We start from the raw sequence: 18,563 nt of genomic DNA, 5'->3' as shown, positions 1-18,563 counted from the left end.
CTTTTAATTAAAAACCAAAAGCACATGAAGGGGAAAAGAAGAGAAAAAGAAGGCCAGGTGGCTCCCTGTGCCGTGCACAGCACCGGCGGGATGGCGTCAGGCCTGGCCACGGAGCCAGATGGCAGCAATGCATTCGGGGGGCAGCCCCACGCCGTGGGTCCCAGATGCAGCCCCCGAGAAGGTGCCCCTGTCCCCGTGGCGGTAGCTCCGCGCCGCGGGCTGGGCTCACGCCGCCTCCTTGGACTGCTTGGCGCGCTGCTTGCGGAGCTTGACGAAGGCCTGCGCCTCCTTGTCCCCCTTGCGCCGCTCCAGCAGCCGCAGGATCTCGTCACCTGCTGGAGAGGGCGGTGGGGCAGGGGGGGCTGCTGGTGGCCCCCTCTGTGTCCCCCCGGCTCCGTCCTCCCTCGCCCGCACCTACCGTCCGGCCTGGGGTGGGTGAGCGGCAGGCGCGTCTGGGGCACGCGGGCGCCGTCGGGCTGCTCCTCGCCGGCGCCCAGCCCCAGCACGCGGCTCAGCGGGAAGAAGGCTTCGCCCTCCAGGTCGTTGGCGCCCAGCGTGTCGTAGTCGAACACGGTCAGCAGCAGGCAGGCCCCGTCCTGCCGGCACTTCTCTGGGGGGATCAAGCTGGACAGGGGAGGGGGAGATGCTGGGCCCAGGAGTCCGGGCGCCGGCTCCCACGGAGGCCCCGAGGGTGTTGAAGGTGAGGGGGGAGGTCGGTGGCCGGTGCCGGCCCCTACGTACAAGTCAAAGGCTTCGTCGAAGAGAGGGTGCAGCTCGTTCCTCTTGCACTGCGTGGTGCGGGCCACCACCTCGGGGAACTCGTGCCGTGGCTCCAGCGTGAGCTGCACGAAGGGGTCGCTCGAGCCTGGCGGGGTGCAACCATGAGCCCCCTCGGGCCACCTGAGTCGCCTCGGGGTTGCTGTCACCTTTCTCAGGGCACCTGAGGGGCCTGGTTACTGCCCAGTCCCTGGTAGGGCACGACCATCATCTGCCTTAGCTGTGTAGCCACGTGTCTCAGCAAGGCCGTGATTTGGGGGGACCTGTGTCCATTATATGGACTCCAGGTCACGGTCACTGCCACCTCGCAGCCCATGGGATGGTGCTAGGGCTGCCCTGAGCTAGTCCAGGGCCACGGGAGCTGAGGCCGTGGAGCAGCCGTGGGCACTGAAATACAGTGACCTCTCCTGGGGAACCTCACTGAATGACAGCCACCCCCCAAGAAGGTCCCTTGTCCCCCCTCACAGTACACGGTACCATGTGAGATGGGGTTTGTGCCATGACAACGGGGCTGCCCTGGCCGCAAGCTCCTGCCAGGAGCAGGGCCCGTGCGAAGGGAAGGAGTGAGCTGTGGGCAGCGCTGCCCTGTGCCTCCTGCCAGGCAAATCACAGGAGATCCCCGGCAACCCAGACTGCTAAAATAACCCCCTTTTGCCCCTAAATCAGCCTTGTTGGGTGCAAGAGTGAGCGACGCCAGCTCCCCATTGCTCCAAGCGGTGCCTGCGCAGTGAAGATTCGGCCCCGCCGGTGCGTGCTCACCGTTGGAGTCCAAGGGGATGAGGTTGGCGGCATTGAGGACCTCCACGTGCAGCTTCTGCTCCGAGGGCCGGTAGAGCACTTTAATCGTCACGGCCCCGTACTTCTCCGATGTGGTGTCCAGCTGAGCGAGGCAGCACAAGATCAGGGCGCTGTGTTTTGGCTCTTGAACACTTGGAGGGGGGATGCCCTGGGGCTGGTGGGGGCTGAGCAGATGTGTTATTGGGCACTGGGAGGCGAGGGGGATCCTCTGGCCTGAATGAGCAGTTTTTGAAACTGCTCCCTGGAACTGGGGGAGCCCAAAGCAATGGGGAAATGCAGCGGTTCAAGTAGCAGGGCTGGATCGTGCAGTCTTGTGTGCCAAGAAGGGGGCCCGGCCAGGGCCAAGTGACGGGAAAGGCTTCGGGACGGCTCTGACCTGCTGCTGGATCCTGTTGCTGAAGTATTTCTGGATGAGTTTGCGGCTGCTGGCGGAGCAGAGGGCCAGGTGGGTCTCCAGTGACTGGCAGGAGGAGGAGGAGGACAAGGCGTGATGGTCAAGCATGGCACAACCGAGGGCTCCCCACAGTCCCAGGAGACATGGAGACGGCCGGAGCCTCCTGCCCCTCCGCAGGGCCTCACCTGGAAGGCTGCCGTGTGCAGGGTCTCCAGCGGCAGCCCGCAGCCCTCGGCGTGGAAGCAGAACTCCAGGCTCTGGGCAGAAGGACATGGTTAGCGGGCACCGAAATAGGTCCCTGCCCCGGGCGCCGGGGCTGCCAGCCCTCCCCGATACCTTGAGGGCGCAGTGCAGCCTCTTGTAGTGCTGGGCCGAGGGGACCTGCTGCTGGGCAGCCGCCGAGAGCACGGCCAAGGTGTGATGCCAGAGGGGGCCGAGGAGGCTGCGCAAGAAGGCCTGTTAGCATTGGGATTGCCAGGGGATCCATTCTTAGCAAAGCCCTAAGGAAAACCCCGAGCAGGGATGGAGGGAAGAGACTCATCCCGCTCTGCCAAGCTGCCTGCCCCAACATGGGGGCATCCCCGAGCCCCAGGGACATTTTGGCCAGGGAAAGTGGCTCTCCAGTTGCTCAGGCAGGGCTGGCTCTTCCCTCCCTGCAGCACAGCGGGCACCAGGGCACTGCCGACAACCCGTCACCTTTTGAAGTTCTCCTGGACCAGATGCTCATTGAGATACTGCAGCTCCGACTCCAGGAACTTCATCAGCGGCGTGATGGACTGCGTGAGAGGAAGGGCGCGTCGGCGAGGGCAGCGGCTGCGCTGGCTCTGGCAGGGCTCAGCGGGGAGAGGGGCTGAGAACTGCCAGGGCAGCGACGGGCTCCTGCAGCAAAGCTGCACTCGGGTCTAATCCTGGTTATCGACACGAGCGTCTGGCAAAGCATCCGGGGGCCTGGATGCTGTGATGGGTACCCCCAGATTCAGGAATGGGCTGTGGGGAGCAGCAAAGCGTGCCAGGGATCTCCACCAAGCAGACAAGTATCACCCGTGGCTGGCTGCAGCCCTCAGCATGGTGTCCCATGGCCACGGGTGACCCGCGAGGGGAACGGGGCCAGGAAAGGCCAAGCACTTACATCCTCAGGCTGCCGGGTGTCGTGGGAAGCCGAGAGCTCCTGGATATGCCTGGCGATGCCCCCTTCCAGCTGCCAGAGAGGAAACACACTGAGACACGCGGGCTTTGCTGTTGTCCTACAACAGCCTCCCTGTGCTGTGCGCAGCGGGCACCCGTGGCACTGCCACCCTGCAGAAATGCCCAGGCACCTTCCAGTACGTGTCCTGCCCCCTCCTTACCAAGCTAAACTCCTTCCTTGAGCCTCCTTGTAGGAGTCCTGTGCTAAGGATTTGGTTTCCTCCCCAGCCTTCCCTTACATTTTGGCTCCATCCCATAGGAGCCCAGCCCCATCCTAGCAGGCAGATGTCCTGGGCTCTGTGGCCACCTTGGATTAAACATTCCTGCTTTGGGCAGGGGGGAACAGAGGCAGACCTTGGCAGCCAGGGCTTGCACCACGTCCCTGATCTCGTGGTCAAGGCAGGAGATGGTGCTGTCCAGCTGGTTGTGCAGTGTGTGCTGGATCTGCTCTGGGTTGATGATGTCCCCCGTGCGCTGCTCCAGCTGGGCCCAGTCCAGCTGTGACGGTAGCTTCAGGATCAGCAGCCGCAGCTGCTTGATGTTGTTCACCACGATGCAGAGCTGGAGGAGAAGAGTCTGCTTTGGAGAACTCAGCACAAGTCCCCTGCTAACTTCACCGGCCTCCCATCCCTCTGCCTCTGCTCAGGTGATTTCCCTCTTGATTTTCCAGCATTACAGATATGAGGGAGACAGATTTTCCTGCATGCCCGCTCAACCCTGTGAGAGCCAGGCTTCGCACAGCAGGTCTCCTGGCTGGGTGCTCCACAGCCCGTCTCCTTCCCTGCCAGCCCTGCTGCCCCTGGGCTGCGGGCCCTGCTCCGATACCCACCCTGTTGGCTGCGTCGCCCTCGTTCTGCTCCCGCAGCGACAGCTCCTCGGCCCTCGCCTTGATCAGCCGGCAGTACATGAGGGCGATTTTGCACATGTCCTGGAGGGAAAAGCAGCAGGATGGAGCAGGGGAATGGGAAGGAAACCCCTGTGGAGCCAGAGGAACAGCACTGGCTTGTCCCAGCAGGACAGGATGCTGGTCCCCTTCTCTGGGACCTGTCCCAAGGGCAAATGGAGACTCCTGCCACTGGTGCCTGCAAGGACGACTTCTATTGATGTGGTCCAGCAGTACAAACCTCTACAAGCTTGACCATGATCATGAAGGCTTCCTCTGGATCTGGCCAGTTCAGCTGCTGCCAGGTCTTCACGATCTGGGCATAGCAGGTGGACAGGTCCACGGTAGATGTGCTGTGCTTGTTGTGCTCCCCAAAGGGCACCATCTGGGTGGGTGAAGAGAGCAAATGTGGCTTAGTTCATCCAAGCCCCAGGAAGGCTGGATAGGTTCATGTGGAGGGAGATGGTGAGTCCCTGATGGCCAAAAGGAGGCTGTTCTCCTCCCCATGTTACCTGGTCCACCTGGACAGCTCTTTGTGTCCTCTCCAGTGCAATTGTGTAGGCCTTCTGCAGCCACTTGGGCACAGCTTCTTTGAACCACTGGTGGAAGTCACTGAGAGCCAGGGACCCATCCCTGTGGATGAAGGCACCAGCCTGGTTTCCCTAACTGTACAACAGCACAGGGCTACAAACCCTCCTTCCTCCCCAAAGAGGAGGCAGCCGTGGGTGAACCCTCTGCACAGTCCCTAACAGCAACATGGGGACATAAACCTATAAAAAGAGCCCCATGAGCAACACGCTAAGGAGAAGAGTCCACCTCTGCTGCTGCTTCTCTGAGAACTGATGTCTCTGTCAAACCAGCTCGGAGACAATTCTGAAACCCTCTGATGATGTTTGGCTCAAAAGCCAGACATCCAACAGCCTGGTCTCTTTGCCTTGTATGTAATTAGTGAAAATCCAAAATTAATCCAAACAGAGGTGAAATGTGAAGCGCTGTGGTCCCTCTGATTAACTCCATGTGGAGACCAGCCTTAGCAGGCTGGTCCAGCCCAAAGAGCTTCCTGCCTCCAGGAGAGCCAAACCGCCAGCTCATTCCCAGCACCACCTCATTCCCACCCTCAAGCATCTCCCTTCTCTCCGGGGCTGATGAAATCTCAGCCTGAATGGGTCAGTACCACTTTGGGAGGAAGTCCTTCATCCGTGAGAGCTCTTGCAGGCTCATGTAGAGCTGGAAAAGACTCTCTGCCGTGGGCTTGGACATGCTGCTGTCGATCTCACTCAGCTGCTCCTGCACGTGTTCCGCAACCTAGCAATGGCAAAAAGGAACAAGCTGAGCACTTCAGGACAGGAGAGGTGTTAGCACGTGTCAGGCCAGTAAGTCTTGGGCTGTTCTGGGATCTCAGGAACCATGAGGTGAAGGTCAGCTCTGGCGCCTCCCCTTCCTTTTGGCTGGCATTCCAGGATAGTCAGCAAGTCAAGCAAACAGAGGAACAAACAGATTGTAGTCACTCATTGGGCATGCAGGGAAACACTCTGAGAATTTCCTTGGCTTGCTCACTTTACAGACTTGCAACGGTCAGCTGCAGGAAGCCAAGCCCGAGGGAGAGCTAAAAATCTCAGCCTGATTTTAGTCCCATGACTGCAGAGCAACCTAAACTTGCTCACCAAGCGCTCCAGCTCCAGGTAGGCAATGGAGAAGATGTTCAGTTTCAAGGTGCTGCAAGAGAGAAACAGGGAGTCAGGAGTCTGAAAGACTTAGGCAGCAAACACAGTCCAAGAGAGCCCTCCTCAGCCCACACCCTTGCAGTAAGAGCCAGAACAGCTCAAAAATGGTGTCACAGCTCTAAGAGGGCTTCCAAGAGGGACCACTGAAAGATGAGGAAGTCAATAGTTAATATCTGTTCCCTCCTGAGATCACTAGAAGATGTTTCTTGTCTCCTGGGTCTCACAGCTTGGGTTTATTCCTGTAGATTTCTTTTACAGGCATTAATTGTGGAGTTGGAGTTGAGAAATGAGGTGTCAAAGTAGCCCCATGGAGGGTGGACAAGGAGAGATTGACTTACCTGATGAAGAATTTATTCCATGTTTTGTTGCACTGTTGGAGATCTCCTATCACTTCCAGGAGGAGTTTGCCTAGGGCTTTGCCATTCTCCTCCATGCTCTGCAAAAGGAGGAGGAGCTTATTTTGGATATGTAGTGTTTTTGAGAAGGCTGGGCCTCTGTTCAGTGGATTTTTTGTTTGTGAGGTGGTGATCTATCATTAGACCTCCTTAGGACCAGCAGAAAGTTGTCAGTAACATCCACTGTTGCCCCATGCTTGCATATCTGGGCTGGGGACCAGCTCCTGTTCTCCTGAGTATCACACCGAGGTCTTAAGCTTCATTGTGCCTCCCCACGTGCAGGTAACACCTTGATAATGGTGTTTCAGGCTGGAAACCCAAGTGCCTAGACCATATCAGAAAACTGCAAAAGCTTCTTCTCATCCCCATCTTCTCTTTCCATGGTCTACCACCCCAAGCTTAGCAAATTGCTCCTCGTAATCTCAGAAAGGCAGAAATGGGACCTGACCTTCATCATGGGCTTGAGGTGCTGCTTCTTCATGTGAAACCACTCTGTAGTTCCTGACTGCAAGAGAAGAGACACAGTGTGAAGGCAGAGGAGCAAAGGGAGCTCTGTCACTCTGCTTGTTGTCACCCCAAACCAGCGTGGGCTGGTGGAAACTGTGGGGCCCAGACTCAGTACGTGGCAATTTCCAAGCTGAGTTGAAGAGGAAAGAGAGGTGGCAGCCTTTAGAGGAGAAAAAGCTGAGATGTGGGCATTGGGAAGGAAAAGGATGGCAGGGAAGAGCCACATGATCCCATGGGTGGGAGAGATCCTCCTCGTGCTCGTGGTACCTTGAGAGCCTCGGAGACCATTTCCGGGAGGTCAGGGCTGAGTGTGCAGAGCTCTCGGAAGGCTTTCATTTTGCACATCTGGACCAGGACTCTGCAAAGTGAGAACCACCAGTGAAACCCAGGAAAAAAAACCTTCAGAAACAACCACCCTGGAGGCTCTACCCAAACAGACCTTCTCCTCCTGAGAATAATCCCCCATGGGGAGCCCAGGACCAGAAGCCAGACCACAGGTGGAGGGATGGACATGTTGCACAGCAGTTATGGGGCCAGCAGCCTGGAAGGGGGCAGAAAGGGCTCTCACGGGCTTCTGCTCAAGCTTTGACACCTCCTTCCCCACAAGATGGATGAGTGCCAGGAGGTAGAAGGGTTGAAAATTGATTCATCTCAGGGGGCCAAGCACCACAACCCCAAGCGCAGCTGACACTGGCTGATGAATGTGACAGTTGACTCACCTGAGTAAGGACCGGAGCCTCTCTGTGGACCTTGGGACAGAGAGGGGGAAAATGATGCGGTACCTCCGGATGAGAGAGATGCCATAAATCAGGAAGGTCTGGAAGGACTCGGCCAGCTCCGCTTTCTAGGGAGAAGGAAGGAAACACACATTGCCATCCCTGGCTGGAGATGCCAGAAGACACTCAGCACTGAGGTGGAGGTTCTCTAGGTTCCTCTCTAGCCTGGGAGTGTGAAAACCTTTAGATGTCCTAGGTAACTTCTCCCAAAAGGGGGCTGAACTGAGCTTTCTGCTTAAACCTCACTGCTGTGCGTGAAAAATTCAGAGTCACAGCAAGGTGCTGGGATGCCCTGGGCAGGGATTGGAGAGCAAGAATTGGGTCATGTTTAATTTCAGAGGCAGGGGCGGGGGTTGTGATTGACTGGATGGTTGCGATGCTCACACGCTGGAAGAGGAGGGATGTCAGTGCACAGGGTGAAGGCCTGTCTGCACAGAGGGACCAGTTTGGGGCAGAAGGGTCTACCTGACCTGTGTATTGTCCCTGGACTCTTTTGCTGGTATCTCCTGGGTGCCCCAAGAGGGTTTCCAGGCTCTCGGGGCATCCCTGTACCCCACTATCTCCTGCCCTTTCTGGAGCACAGGGAGAGAAACTGCACGAGCTTGGCCATGTTGGTGGCAAGGAGCAATCACGCCAAGAGGAGCTGGGGGGAGAGGCCCTGACTCTGGTGCTTGGGGCACATTTCTCCTTGGCTACCCCATCTCTGCCCCAGCCAGGACCCCCTCTCACCTGCTCAGGTCTCAGACGCTCCTGTATCCATTGGTACTCGATGCTGGTGATCTGGTGGAGCAGGCAGTTGCTGTTGAACTCGAGGCTCTGGTAGAGTCTGCTGTAAGCCAGCCACTGCCTGGGGTGCCAGGGAGAGGCTGGGGTAACTACTGAGGCACTGGGGCCATCTCTGGCAGCTGCAAGGGGCCCTTCCTGGCCCAGATGCATGAGCCTCGCTTCCAGAGTCAGTTGGGTAACACAGCAATCATGAGAAAGGGGGGAATGGGGCTGGCTCCCTCCTCCATATCCACACTCCCTTGTCCGCAGCTAGGGCCGTGATTGCAAGGGCAGGACCAAGGTTTCCTGCTGCTGCTCACAGCCCTGGGTTTAATACCACTAGTGCTAATCTAAACTTTGCAGGAGAGACTGCAGGAGGTGAATCAGTGTGCAGAGAGGCACGAGGCAGAAGTGAGCCACACGTGAGGGAAAGGAGGAAAAACTCAGCAATGCTGGAGAAACAGCCAGGGCCGGCTGACCTGGCCATGTCCAGCATTGACAGTCCTGTTGGAGGGATCTCAAAGCACACCACTGACTGCCAAGGAGGTCCACAAGGCCCTCGAGACACAGTGAGACATTATTAGGACAACCTTTTAAGTGGGGGACTAAGGGCTTGCCCAAGATCAAACAGCATCAAGGCAAAGGTACCAGGACCCATGAACACCCGCCTTACTGCTGCATGGTTGCTCACCAGCACAGCTCCCTGGGGCACAAGGGTACTCACGCCATGACCTGGTGGAAGTCAGACAGGTCCTTCTGCGTGGCGTGCAGGTAGAGCACGGTGATGGCATGTCTGCTCAGCTCCCCGTCCCACGCAGTGCTGCCGGCCTGCGGCAACGGGGATGCAAAGAGAAGGTGAGAACCACCAACGAGCTGGGGACAAGCACAACAGCTGGATGTGTTTGCAGGGCCACTGCAGGAATGGCTGCTGTAAAGGGCTTTGGGGAGCTTCCAGACACCACAGATCTCTGTGGGCTGAGCACTGTGACCCGCCTTCCCAGGGAGCAGCCTATCTCTTCATGGTGCCAACAGCAGATGTCAAACTCAATGGGCTCCAAAGGAAACCCTCACCCCCAGCTCTCTCAGGGAATTAAGCCTCCATTTCCCCTGCTTCGCCACCATCTCCTCCCCTTGTCCCTTGCTCTTCTCAGTACCTGATGCTGCAGGATCTCATAGGACACCAGCTGTTGTAGGAGGTGACGATGGACAGTGTAGCTTGGCTGCGTCCTGCTACTTGTGGTGGCCCTCTGAAAAGAGACAGCACCCGGGATGAAGTCAGAGAGTGACAAGAACCCAATAAGCCCAGGGCCAGAGAGCCCTTGTCAGCAGCCAAAGCAGTAACCAAGGTGCAGGTGCTCCTGCAAAGCAGATTTGTGGTGGAAGACCCTGCACTAACGTTGACCGTGTTGTCACTATGTGCTTCTGTGCTCAGTGGCAGGGCAAAGGTGGTATCCAGTGAGTTAGATCCTTGTGGTGTCTGGGATGTGGACCTGAGACGGGAACCAAGGGATGGACAGAAGGAGATGCTCCTTTCTGCCAGGCTGGTGGTAACAGGCTTCCTTCCCCTGTCCCCTCCTACCTTCTTGTGTGTCAGCAGGAACTGCAGGTGACATTGTCCCCGGTTGGGATATGTTTCTGTCCGGGGTTCCAGCAGGTACCACTGATCATCCCAGCAGTGCAAGTCCTGCACACACAGAGACAAGGTATAAAATCCCAGGGCGGTCTTCCCAAATGGCAGACCCCCATTCAAAGAACAGGTCCCCAGCACATTTATCATTGTGGGAAGATGCTCTGTTTGATAACTCTTATACGTTTGTTTGTTTTACATGCAAAACTGCTGATATATAGTGTTTGACTGGTGGGTACCCACCACCAAGTTGGGAGACCCAACATCTATGTGTAGCTCTGCTGCTGATTAGAGCACCAAGCCCAAGCTAGACCTGTGTTGATGGACACAGGTCCCCACACCCCAGGAGGTTTAATTAATGTCTGTGGAGGCTCTTGGAGGAGGGGTCATGTCAAACAGAGCAATACCCTGCTCTACTCTCACCTTCAGGCGAAGGACCACATTCCCCAGGAAATCATCCTGACCTTTGTCTTTTCGAGCATCCTTAAAGATCCTGTAAGGCACAAATTGGAAGCTGAAAAGGTTTCCTTTCTTTCTTCATGTCTAGACTTTGCGGGAACAACCTCCCCTTCACCTCCTGCCAGCTACATTCATGGCTTCTACCACCTCTCTAAAATCAACTTGCAAAATTAAGGAGACAAATAGGCAGTTTCTAAACCCTCCCTTCTCTACCCCTGAAAGAGCCACCTGCACAGCAGTGTTGGGCTGCAGCAGTACCCACCTTTTGAGGCCGTGGAGGTCAGTCAGCTCCCCCAGCTTGTGCCGCACGGACTCCATGACATCTGAATCCCTGCAAGGGTAGACAGGAAAATCCACAGGAAAAGAGGAAATTCAGGCTACTACAAAACATTTCAGGCAGCCAAAATGACAGTGCAGAAGGAAAGATGTGGGCATGAATGTGTGTGGGCTGAGAGCGCTCCCCCAAAACCATCTTCTACCCAAAACCTCCAAGCACACTGCTTGTTTCCAAGAGCAACCCTTGCCTAGGAATAAAATCAGGTTTCAATCCTCAGGTGCTTTTTGCCTTGGGCAATAAATCCTGTCCATACAGAAGCAATCTGGACTCTTTTCACTCCACAGTGGGCATGTCCTGCATTTCACTCTGCTCTTGGTGACTTCTTGCAGCAGAAAGCAACGGGGAACCAAGCCACAGGTGAGTTTTCTAGGGCTTTTTAAAGGTTGCATGTTCTAGGAATCCCTTGGTGACCCTTTCTCAGGTGAGCTGAAGACTGTAAACCCAGGAAGAAGGATGCTGCTGCTCACCACATGTCCAGATGGAAGCTGGCAGTTTCCACATCTTCAAACTCCCTGCAACACACAAGCCAGAAAACATCACTCGAAGAGCAGTCTGTGGTCAGACAGATGGGCAGCAAGCAGGCAGGATAGCTAAAGATCAAAGATTGCCACCAGCCCCCTGGGGAGATGGAGACCCTTGTGCCACCCAACATGGCCTGGGCAAGTCATGGGAGAGCCCCAAGGGAAGGATTTTTGTCACCTCTCCACACTATGCTCTGTGGATCTGTTAATTGGATCCTACCTGAAATACAGCGAGAACCAGCACCCACCAGAGAACCAGCAGAGTCCAAAATCTCACCTGGGATAGAAGGTTAACTTAGCCCTGAGCTTGGCATGTCTTTAGTGACCAATTAAACCTTAAGGCACAACACTGAAACCCTCCAGCACCCCACTGCCACCCAAGGTGAGATCCCTCGGAAAGATCCCTTGCGAAGCAAGGCAGCAGCCGCCAGCAAAGAGAGAAGGATGGGAGGATTACAGGATAAATGTCTCATCCCACACTGGGCTCAGGGTCTGGTTTATGACTTGGGTGCGATGGATCTGGTCTTCGGGGATGAGGTCTTTGACCACAGCCTTTAGCCGCTTCTTGTTCTCTGGATGAGCTGGTTCCTGGCTCTTGGACTCGATTCCCAGCAGGCAGTATGGGTCACTGAACCCTGCAAGCACAGAGAAGTGAAAGACCCTGTTGCAATAGCAAGCAGCAGCTGTCCTTTTTCTGCTCAAGACACCCGCATAGTCCCACTCACCGCTGACGTCTTTACCCAAAATCCCCTTGGCTTCTTTCACAGTTGCTTTCAGACAAAAAATTGGGCTCTGGAAGAAAGAAAAAATGTGTAATTTCAGAGCGATGGAGGGGAGATCTCTTCCACGCATCAGGCTGGATGCACACGAGGCCTGAAGGAAAAGCCTGTAGGGCAGAAAAGCAGCCACAAGGCTTAGCAGGGCAGCGAGTGTGCAGGGCTGTCACCAACCCTGCGAGGAGGACGGTGTTGGAGTGGGACCACCCGGTCAGCTGCCAGCTGTCACAGAAGGGTCAGGCCAGCAAACAGCTCCTGGGCAAGGGCCACAGCGAGGGGCAGATGCCAAGCTACCCTGGCGTCCCAATGCCCAGGCCAGGGCACCTCGTGGAGCATGGTTAGCCCTGGGTTGTGTGCTGGGAGCCCACATCCTTCTCCCTACCTCCAATTCCTTGACCTGCTGCATGAGGACGCTGTGCTCCTCCGCATCCATGCCGAAAGCCTGTTAAAAAATTAAGGTCGGTAACGGATGTTGCCCGGCTAACAGTGGCTGGAGCGCAGCCAGGGACTTCCCAGTGCTGGGAAGCCAGGCGCCGGCTCCGTGAGAGCCAGCTGGAGCACTCAGTGGGAGAGCAGAGAAGCAAACAGCCCCGGAGAGAGGCCAGGCAGCAGCTGAAAGCTCTTAAAGGAAAGACTGCTTCCAACCAGCCTGAGCCGAAGATAAATAGTTCTTGCTAGGAGCTGCTTTTCCCAGGCACAAGCTGCCCCCTGCCCTCCGCCCAGATGTTGCTGCTACATCTGTTTATGTGGCCTGTCGGTCCCTGCCCTCCGCAGGCCCTCCGGTTTCTACCCCGTGACATGCGGAAGGGACAGGGGGAAGGGAGGCAGGTTTTGGGTGCTGCGGTGATGCTCCCGCTCCGGCTGGCACGTGGGCACAGACCTTTTGCACGTAGGCGTAGAGCTCCTCGGCGTCAGCCACGTGGTTGTGCTCGGGCTTGCCCAGGCGGTAGTGGATGGTGTAGAGGACCTCCTCGTAGAGCAGGACGAGCTGCGGCGGGAGAGGGCCCCAGTCAGGCACGGCCCTGCGCTCCACGGGGGGACATTTCTACGTGGTGGGGGGTCACCCTGGCAGGGAGCTGCTCAGGGACAACCGGACGGGGCCCATTTGCTTCAGCTCCCCACAGGGGTGGCCGTGGGGGGCTTCTTTGGGTCCTCGGGTGCTGTCTCATGCCCCAGGCAGCCCCTCTCCTCCCATGGGGACCCTGGAGCTTGGCAGAGTTTGCACCCAAAGGAAAGCAGGCCACGCTCGTACCTCTCGCTTGGAGAACCGGTGGGACAGATCCATCTAGGACAAACAAGAAAAACAGAGATGTTTGGGCGTGTTGGCGGGCAGAGGCCACCGCTGACAGCCAGGTGCCCTTTGGGGCACACAGTCCCTGCAGGACACCCTAAAACCCTGCAAGCGCCTTGGGGAAACCACAGCTGTCCCATTCCCCCTTGGAGGCCACCAGGCACTGGCGTTTTGGGATAGGCACCCGGCGCCCACTGCAAGGTCACCACTGCAGTCACAGGCCAGGAGGTGTCCAAAGGCGATAAGGACGGGCGGCCACCGGAGCCCTATCAGAAGGAAAGGCCAACGTTGCCACAACAGCAAGCGGCTCCCGGCTGATACGGAGGCCGGAGGGAGGCCCCGCAGTGACATTTGGTCTCCTGAAGATGGGCAGAGCACAGCAGGCAGGGCTCAAAGCGCCGTGGGTTGAGCGGCCGCCGGCGCCTTCCCGCATCAGCCCACGTCTCCCCCGCGTCTCTGCTGGACAAACCCGGCCGCCTGTGGCCAGAAACACCCTTTTTTCCTGGCAAAGTCAGTGCTGGCAGCCAGGCCGCACGGAGGCTGAGTGATTTCACCCCCATCAACACTGCAGCAGCCGGTGACCCTGCTGGCAGGCAGAGGGAGGTGGGGACCAAAGCGGTGGGAGCAGATTTTGACTCAAAAACAACCCCCCAAAAACAACAAAAAAGCTCAGCTTGGATTTTTTGTTGTTGTTGTTTTTTAATGTGTCTAGAGATTTCCATGATGGGCACCCGCAGGTCCCTTCTCAGGGAGGGAGACACGAGTGCCTGCTTGGGGGACAGTGCGGGCCCTGAAATGACCCTAGGATTCTTCCAAAAAAAAAGAAAAAAGGAAAAAAGGAAAAACAAAACAAAACAAGCGGGGACATTAACATTTGCTAATAGCAAATCTCGGGCTGGCGTAATCCCCCAGCCATCTGGACTCAACTCAGCTCTTCCACCCACGGCGAGCTTAACCCTTGGCGAGGGGGAAGCGGCCGTCGCGGCGCTGCGGCTGCCACCGCTCGGGCCTTGCCTGGCGCGCGGCGGGACGCGAGGGACAGCCAGGGGAGCCCCCGCGGAGCGGGCACGGGATCCGCCGGGGGACATGAGTGGGGATGCAAAGCGGGACGGGGGCACCACGTACCTCGGGGCTCTCCTCCCCGGGGCCGGGCCCAGCGGGGCCCTCGCTGGCCGCATCCATGTCGGGGAAAAGCTGAGCCCGGTGCAGCGGAGCTGCTGCCGCTGCTGCCACCTCCCCTTCCCCGCATTCACATGCTCAGAGGAAACCGCAGCCTTATCGTAGCCCGGCCATTTTAGCAGACGGAAGCGCGCGGGCCTCCTCACAGAGCGAGGCGGGCGCCCCGGGCAGCACTGACATCCACGGAGCCGCAGGGAGCTCGAGGCACAGGCAGCGCGCGGGGAAAAGGGAGGTTTTGCATCTGATCCAGGCAGTTGCTTGCAAGCGAGCGGCAGGAGAGAGGACATACAACAAGCCCCAAAATGGCAGGAGCAAAACCCAGCCGGAAAAGGGGGTGGTGGAGGGGACGGGCAGGTGCGACGTGCTGGTGGGGAGCCCTGCAGCGGGATCCCTTGCGCTGCAGACCCTGCGATGGGCACGCAGCCCATCTTCCTGAACCAGCTGAGCGCGCGGCCGAGAAAAACAGCAGCAGGAAGCAGAGTTAAAACCTTGCATCTCACACCAGCTTTCGTTCTCGTAAGCAGTTTATCTGATAGCAGCTTGCAAGGCAGCTGCCTGTCAAAAGCTGCCAGCGATGCTCTCCTGACGGAGATGCCTATCAAGCCGCCAGCTTGAGCGGCCTGGGAGGTTGCCACGGCATGGGGCGTTCTGCTCCCGGACGTTTAACGTGCTCATGGGCACGGCACGGAGCGGTGCCACTAGGAGGATAAACCCGCGGACTGCAGGAGAAGGAGCTGCAGGCTGCAACATCACTGCGGTACCGGGACTGTGGCTGGGTCCACGGTTGGATCCCCCACCAAAGGGTTCCAGGCTTTCCATAACCCACAAATGCTCCTCAATGCTCGGATGTGCTGTGAGCCTGGGCACGGCAAGGAGCAGAAGCTCTATGGCAGCTTTTGCAGTGATCGATGGGGGATTTGGGTTTAATCCAAACAAGCAACCTCAGCCGCGGCATATGGTGCTGCAAAGAGACGATGCCCACAGGCTCAAGGTGGCCTTGCCGAGCCAGGCCGGCGAGGAGCCTCAGACGGGCTGGGGCAGGAGGCAGCCTGGGCTCCCGTTTGCTGGGCCCGGCTGCAAAATATCATCGTAGGGAAGCAGAGGTGTGAATTGCAAAGTGCCACTTAGAAAGATTGCTCTCCCCTTTGCTTTTAGCTTTGAAAAGCAAAATCTGGCATAGCAAAGAGCAGCCACCCGCATGAAGGCAGACGGCTGACACAGCCCGCTACTCCCCTGGAGCGGCTCCCAGTTCTTCCCAATAAAATAGTGACAGGGCTTGAAGAAAGGTCCCTTACCTCAACCAATGCAGTGAGAACGCTCAGTAAAAGGTTAGTTAGTCCTCATCTCCACCTCCCTTTTCCTGGAAATGCTGAAGAAACAGAATCTCACATCAGTGAGAAATGTTGCTAAACATCAGTCATTCTCCAGTCAAAAGCCAGTTGCTGTGCTGTGGATTTTCCTCTCTGAAGTGTGCGAAGGTCAGCTTGGGGTGAGGTGCTGTTAAAAATGCTTTCCCCTAAAACAAATATCATGTATCTAGATCCATTTAAACCCAGAAACGAGTCTTCACCCTGGAAACAAGTAAGAGAAACCCTAAAAGCAGGTGCCAAAAGTACCACAGATTTCTGGCTAGAGGAAATAATCCAAACAAACTCCATATCCCAAACCACAGACGTTTAGCAGGGACCTTGCAAAACACCTCAGAGGACCCAAGCTGGGAGACTTCCAGAGGACTGCAAGAACAGCAAGGAAACGTCTTAACACACCAGCCAAAAACGTTCGAGAAAAATGATGTGCAGCACTGCAAAAGGACTTATTTTCCTAAGGGGAGTAGTCAGCATACCTCAAAATAGACCTCCCTTCCAGCAGCATCAATCTCAGTCCCCAGATCGCTGGCCAGTGGCACGTACCACATCTATTCAGAGTACACAGTGAACCCCTTCCTTCCCTTTAAAAACATCTCATCCTAAGGAAAATACAGTTGTTATAGGATATAAATATAAATAGGATATATCCTTATAGGATATAACCTCATAGACCAGAATCGTACAAGGCTATAAACTTCCTCCAGTATAAATTAAGTCCTCACTTAATTCACTCATGGTATTGTACTTGCTGCTATTGGGTCTACAAAGAAAAGAGATTGAGAAAGAAAAAGCATCATGGCACTTTTTAAAGATTATCTTCCTTTTAGAGAAAATGCTGGTGCAAAGGGACCCTCTATAGGCATGAAGAGTGGTTTATGTTCCTACCTCTGAGCTTGATAATCTTGACACCGCAGCCAGCCCTCGCCCTTATCTCAATATCTGGGCTAAAAACAGGCAAAATTCAAAAAAGTGATTTCATCATGTCCCTCCATCGACTTCTCCTTTTAAACGCCAGGTCAAATGACTACACAAAGGCAGGCTGTGCCTGCCATGGTTTGGCAACCCATCTTGCAAAAACTGGCCACAGGGGAGCACGGAAAGTGGTTTCAAAATATGCGAGACACTTCCTTGCCCACGGGTGCCACTTGTTTTGGGACCAGTAATTTCATATCCGGGATCAATGCTGGATATTTTCTTTCCTTCTCCGCTGTGGAGCACTTAGGCTACACTTAGGCTATTTCTGTCCTGCCTAAACCTACTCTTTTTCTTTCCAAGGGCCTTGGGAGTGCTTGGAGTGCTGCCCTCGGGAAAAGCTGTGGTACCCAGGGTGAGGAGTGCTGACGCCCACACTCGCATCCACATTTTGCAGCAACGGGGATATTTTTGCAGGATAGGGAGGCAAATTCTGCCTTTCTGGGAAGTGCAGCGGGGACTTCCAGTTGTCCACATGGGCAGCCAAGCTGCGTTTGTGCAATCTGCATTTCCTCTGGGAAGCCCGGGCAGGAACACGGGGTTGACCCGACATGTCCCCGCTCCACCGAGGGGGGGACTCTGTGGCTTCCTCCGAGCATGTGAGGGTGACTCTGGCCTTGCTTCCTCGGAGGCAGTTGGCACCGTGGGCTGCTTTAGCCCTTGCCAGCCCCAGCCCCCCAAGGGAGCCCCTCTAGCTCCTTCTCTGACAATCAAACATTGCAGCAGCCCGGGGATCTCTGCAGGTTTTATCAGCTTCCAGTTATCTCTTCCTTTAGGAGGGCATGAACTTCAGGTACTAACCTGGATGCCTTCATTTGGCTCACGGTGCTCCATGGCAGCTTTAAAGCATTTTCTCCGTTACTGTCATGTGCTGCACGGAGGTAGCAAATATTTTTTCCACCTCCCTTTCCCAGGGAAATGAATTCAATGTCAGCCACACAATTTGTCATCCCTCCCGGTGCCAGCGGAGCCCAGCGCAGCAGCTGTTCTTGCTGCAGGGCCAGGAAAGGGCCATGCAGATTTAGAGGCTGCTTCGTGGCGCTGAGTTCAGACCAGCAAGACCTAGAGTAAATGCACAAGCCCAAGAGAGACCACGATGCTTAGGAATGTGACAAAGGTTGGGGCTAGCATCTCGGTACCAGGTTAGGCGTGTTGGTGTGATGGGTGTTAAGTGCCGTTCTGCCCGGTCACCAAATTTAACACCCAAACAGTCCTGCCAAGGTTTCTCCTACACCACCTCTCTCCCACGTGCGTGTTAAAAGTGTCTCTGAAGAATCAGGCTGCGAACCCCACCTAGGTCAGAAACCTTGGAAGGAAGGAGCAAAGTGCAGTGCTGATTTCCTACTGCGGATCCCGGGCAGACAAGTCTGGACACGGAATATGGTTGCGGCTGGCGTGTGCTGCAAGGGGAGAGTCCGCGCCGGGCCAGGGCCCAGCCCTTGCAGAGCAAAGCACATAAACGCGGAGGAGAGAGACGAGGCTGGAGCAGGGCAAGGGAAAGATTTAGAAACAGAGAATTTGCTGAGCCAAGCTCATGCTGCAGGTTCCAGCAGTGGAGCCCAAGCCAGTACCTTCTGCTGCAGGATCCAGACTCCAACTGGGAAAGAAACCAGTCACCCTCCAGGTCACAGGGATTGAGTCTCACTGCAGAGACCCTCCTGAGTCCATTTGTGCCCTGATGTGCAAAATCAAGCCGCTCCAGACAGCAGGAATGACTCTACACTCCCACTCGTACAGTTACATTGGGCTTTTCACATCCCGCTGCGGCCTCTCTCAGCCAGGCAGTGCCTGGGCAAGGAAGGTGCAGAAATACCCGTTTCCAGTCGAGTC

At 56.3% G+C, this 18,563-nt stretch overlaps 1 protein-coding gene across 1 annotated transcript; it reads right to left on the bottom strand.

The window, feature by feature from the left end:
- Window positions 1-213: 213 nt before the first annotated feature.
- Window positions 214-18,405, bottom strand: UNC13D (unc-13 homolog D). Its single transcript, XM_088535805.1, has 33 exons — window positions 18,305-18,405; window positions 16,647-16,705; window positions 13,177-13,209; window positions 12,805-12,912; window positions 12,307-12,366; window positions 11,874-11,940; window positions 11,606-11,783; window positions 11,095-11,139; window positions 10,553-10,621; window positions 10,255-10,324; window positions 9,784-9,888; window positions 9,359-9,451; window positions 8,929-9,032; window positions 8,169-8,286; window positions 7,383-7,507; window positions 6,931-7,021; window positions 6,605-6,661; window positions 6,100-6,197; window positions 5,702-5,753; window positions 5,212-5,342; window positions 4,550-4,670; window positions 4,279-4,422; window positions 3,984-4,082; window positions 3,509-3,715; window positions 3,099-3,167; window positions 2,666-2,745; window positions 2,306-2,411; window positions 2,155-2,226; window positions 1,952-2,035; window positions 1,537-1,657; window positions 742-865; window positions 419-624; window positions 214-332 (listed from the first exon to the last, which is right to left on the bottom strand). Exons 3-33 carry the CDS (start codon window positions 13,207-13,209, stop codon window positions 226-228), a joined length of 3,144 nt encoding a protein of 1,047 aa, XP_088391931.1. The 5' UTR covers window positions 16,647-16,705; window positions 18,305-18,405; the 3' UTR covers window positions 214-225.
- Between the last annotated feature and the right edge of the window lie 158 nt (window positions 18,406-18,563).

This window comes from Tinamus guttatus, unplaced genomic scaffold, assembly GCF_059628265.1.
Source record: "Tinamus guttatus ecotype Peru unplaced genomic scaffold, ASM5962826v1 Tinamus_guttatus_pri_ptg000649l, whole genome shotgun sequence".
NCBI lineage: Eukaryota > Metazoa > Chordata > Aves > Tinamiformes > Tinamidae > Tinamus > Tinamus guttatus.
This window is presented reverse-complemented; position numbering and strand designations above follow the sequence as displayed.

What these genes read in the sequence shown, in the direction of transcription:
- UNC13D (XM_088535805.1), bottom strand. Translation starts at nt 13,209, where the DNA reads ATGGATCTGTCCCACCGGTTCTCCAAGCGAGAG. An exon ending in AGCAGGTCAAGGAATTGGAG is followed by an intron (nt 11,941 to 12,306) that starts GTAGGGAGAAGG and finishes TCTTTCTTCCAG; the next exon opens with AGCCCAATTTTTTGTCTGAA. An exon ending in AGGGCGACGCAGCCAACAGG is followed by an intron (nt 3,716 to 3,983) that starts GTGGGTATCGGA and finishes CTTCTCCTCCAG; the next exon opens with CTCTGCATCGTGGTGAACAA.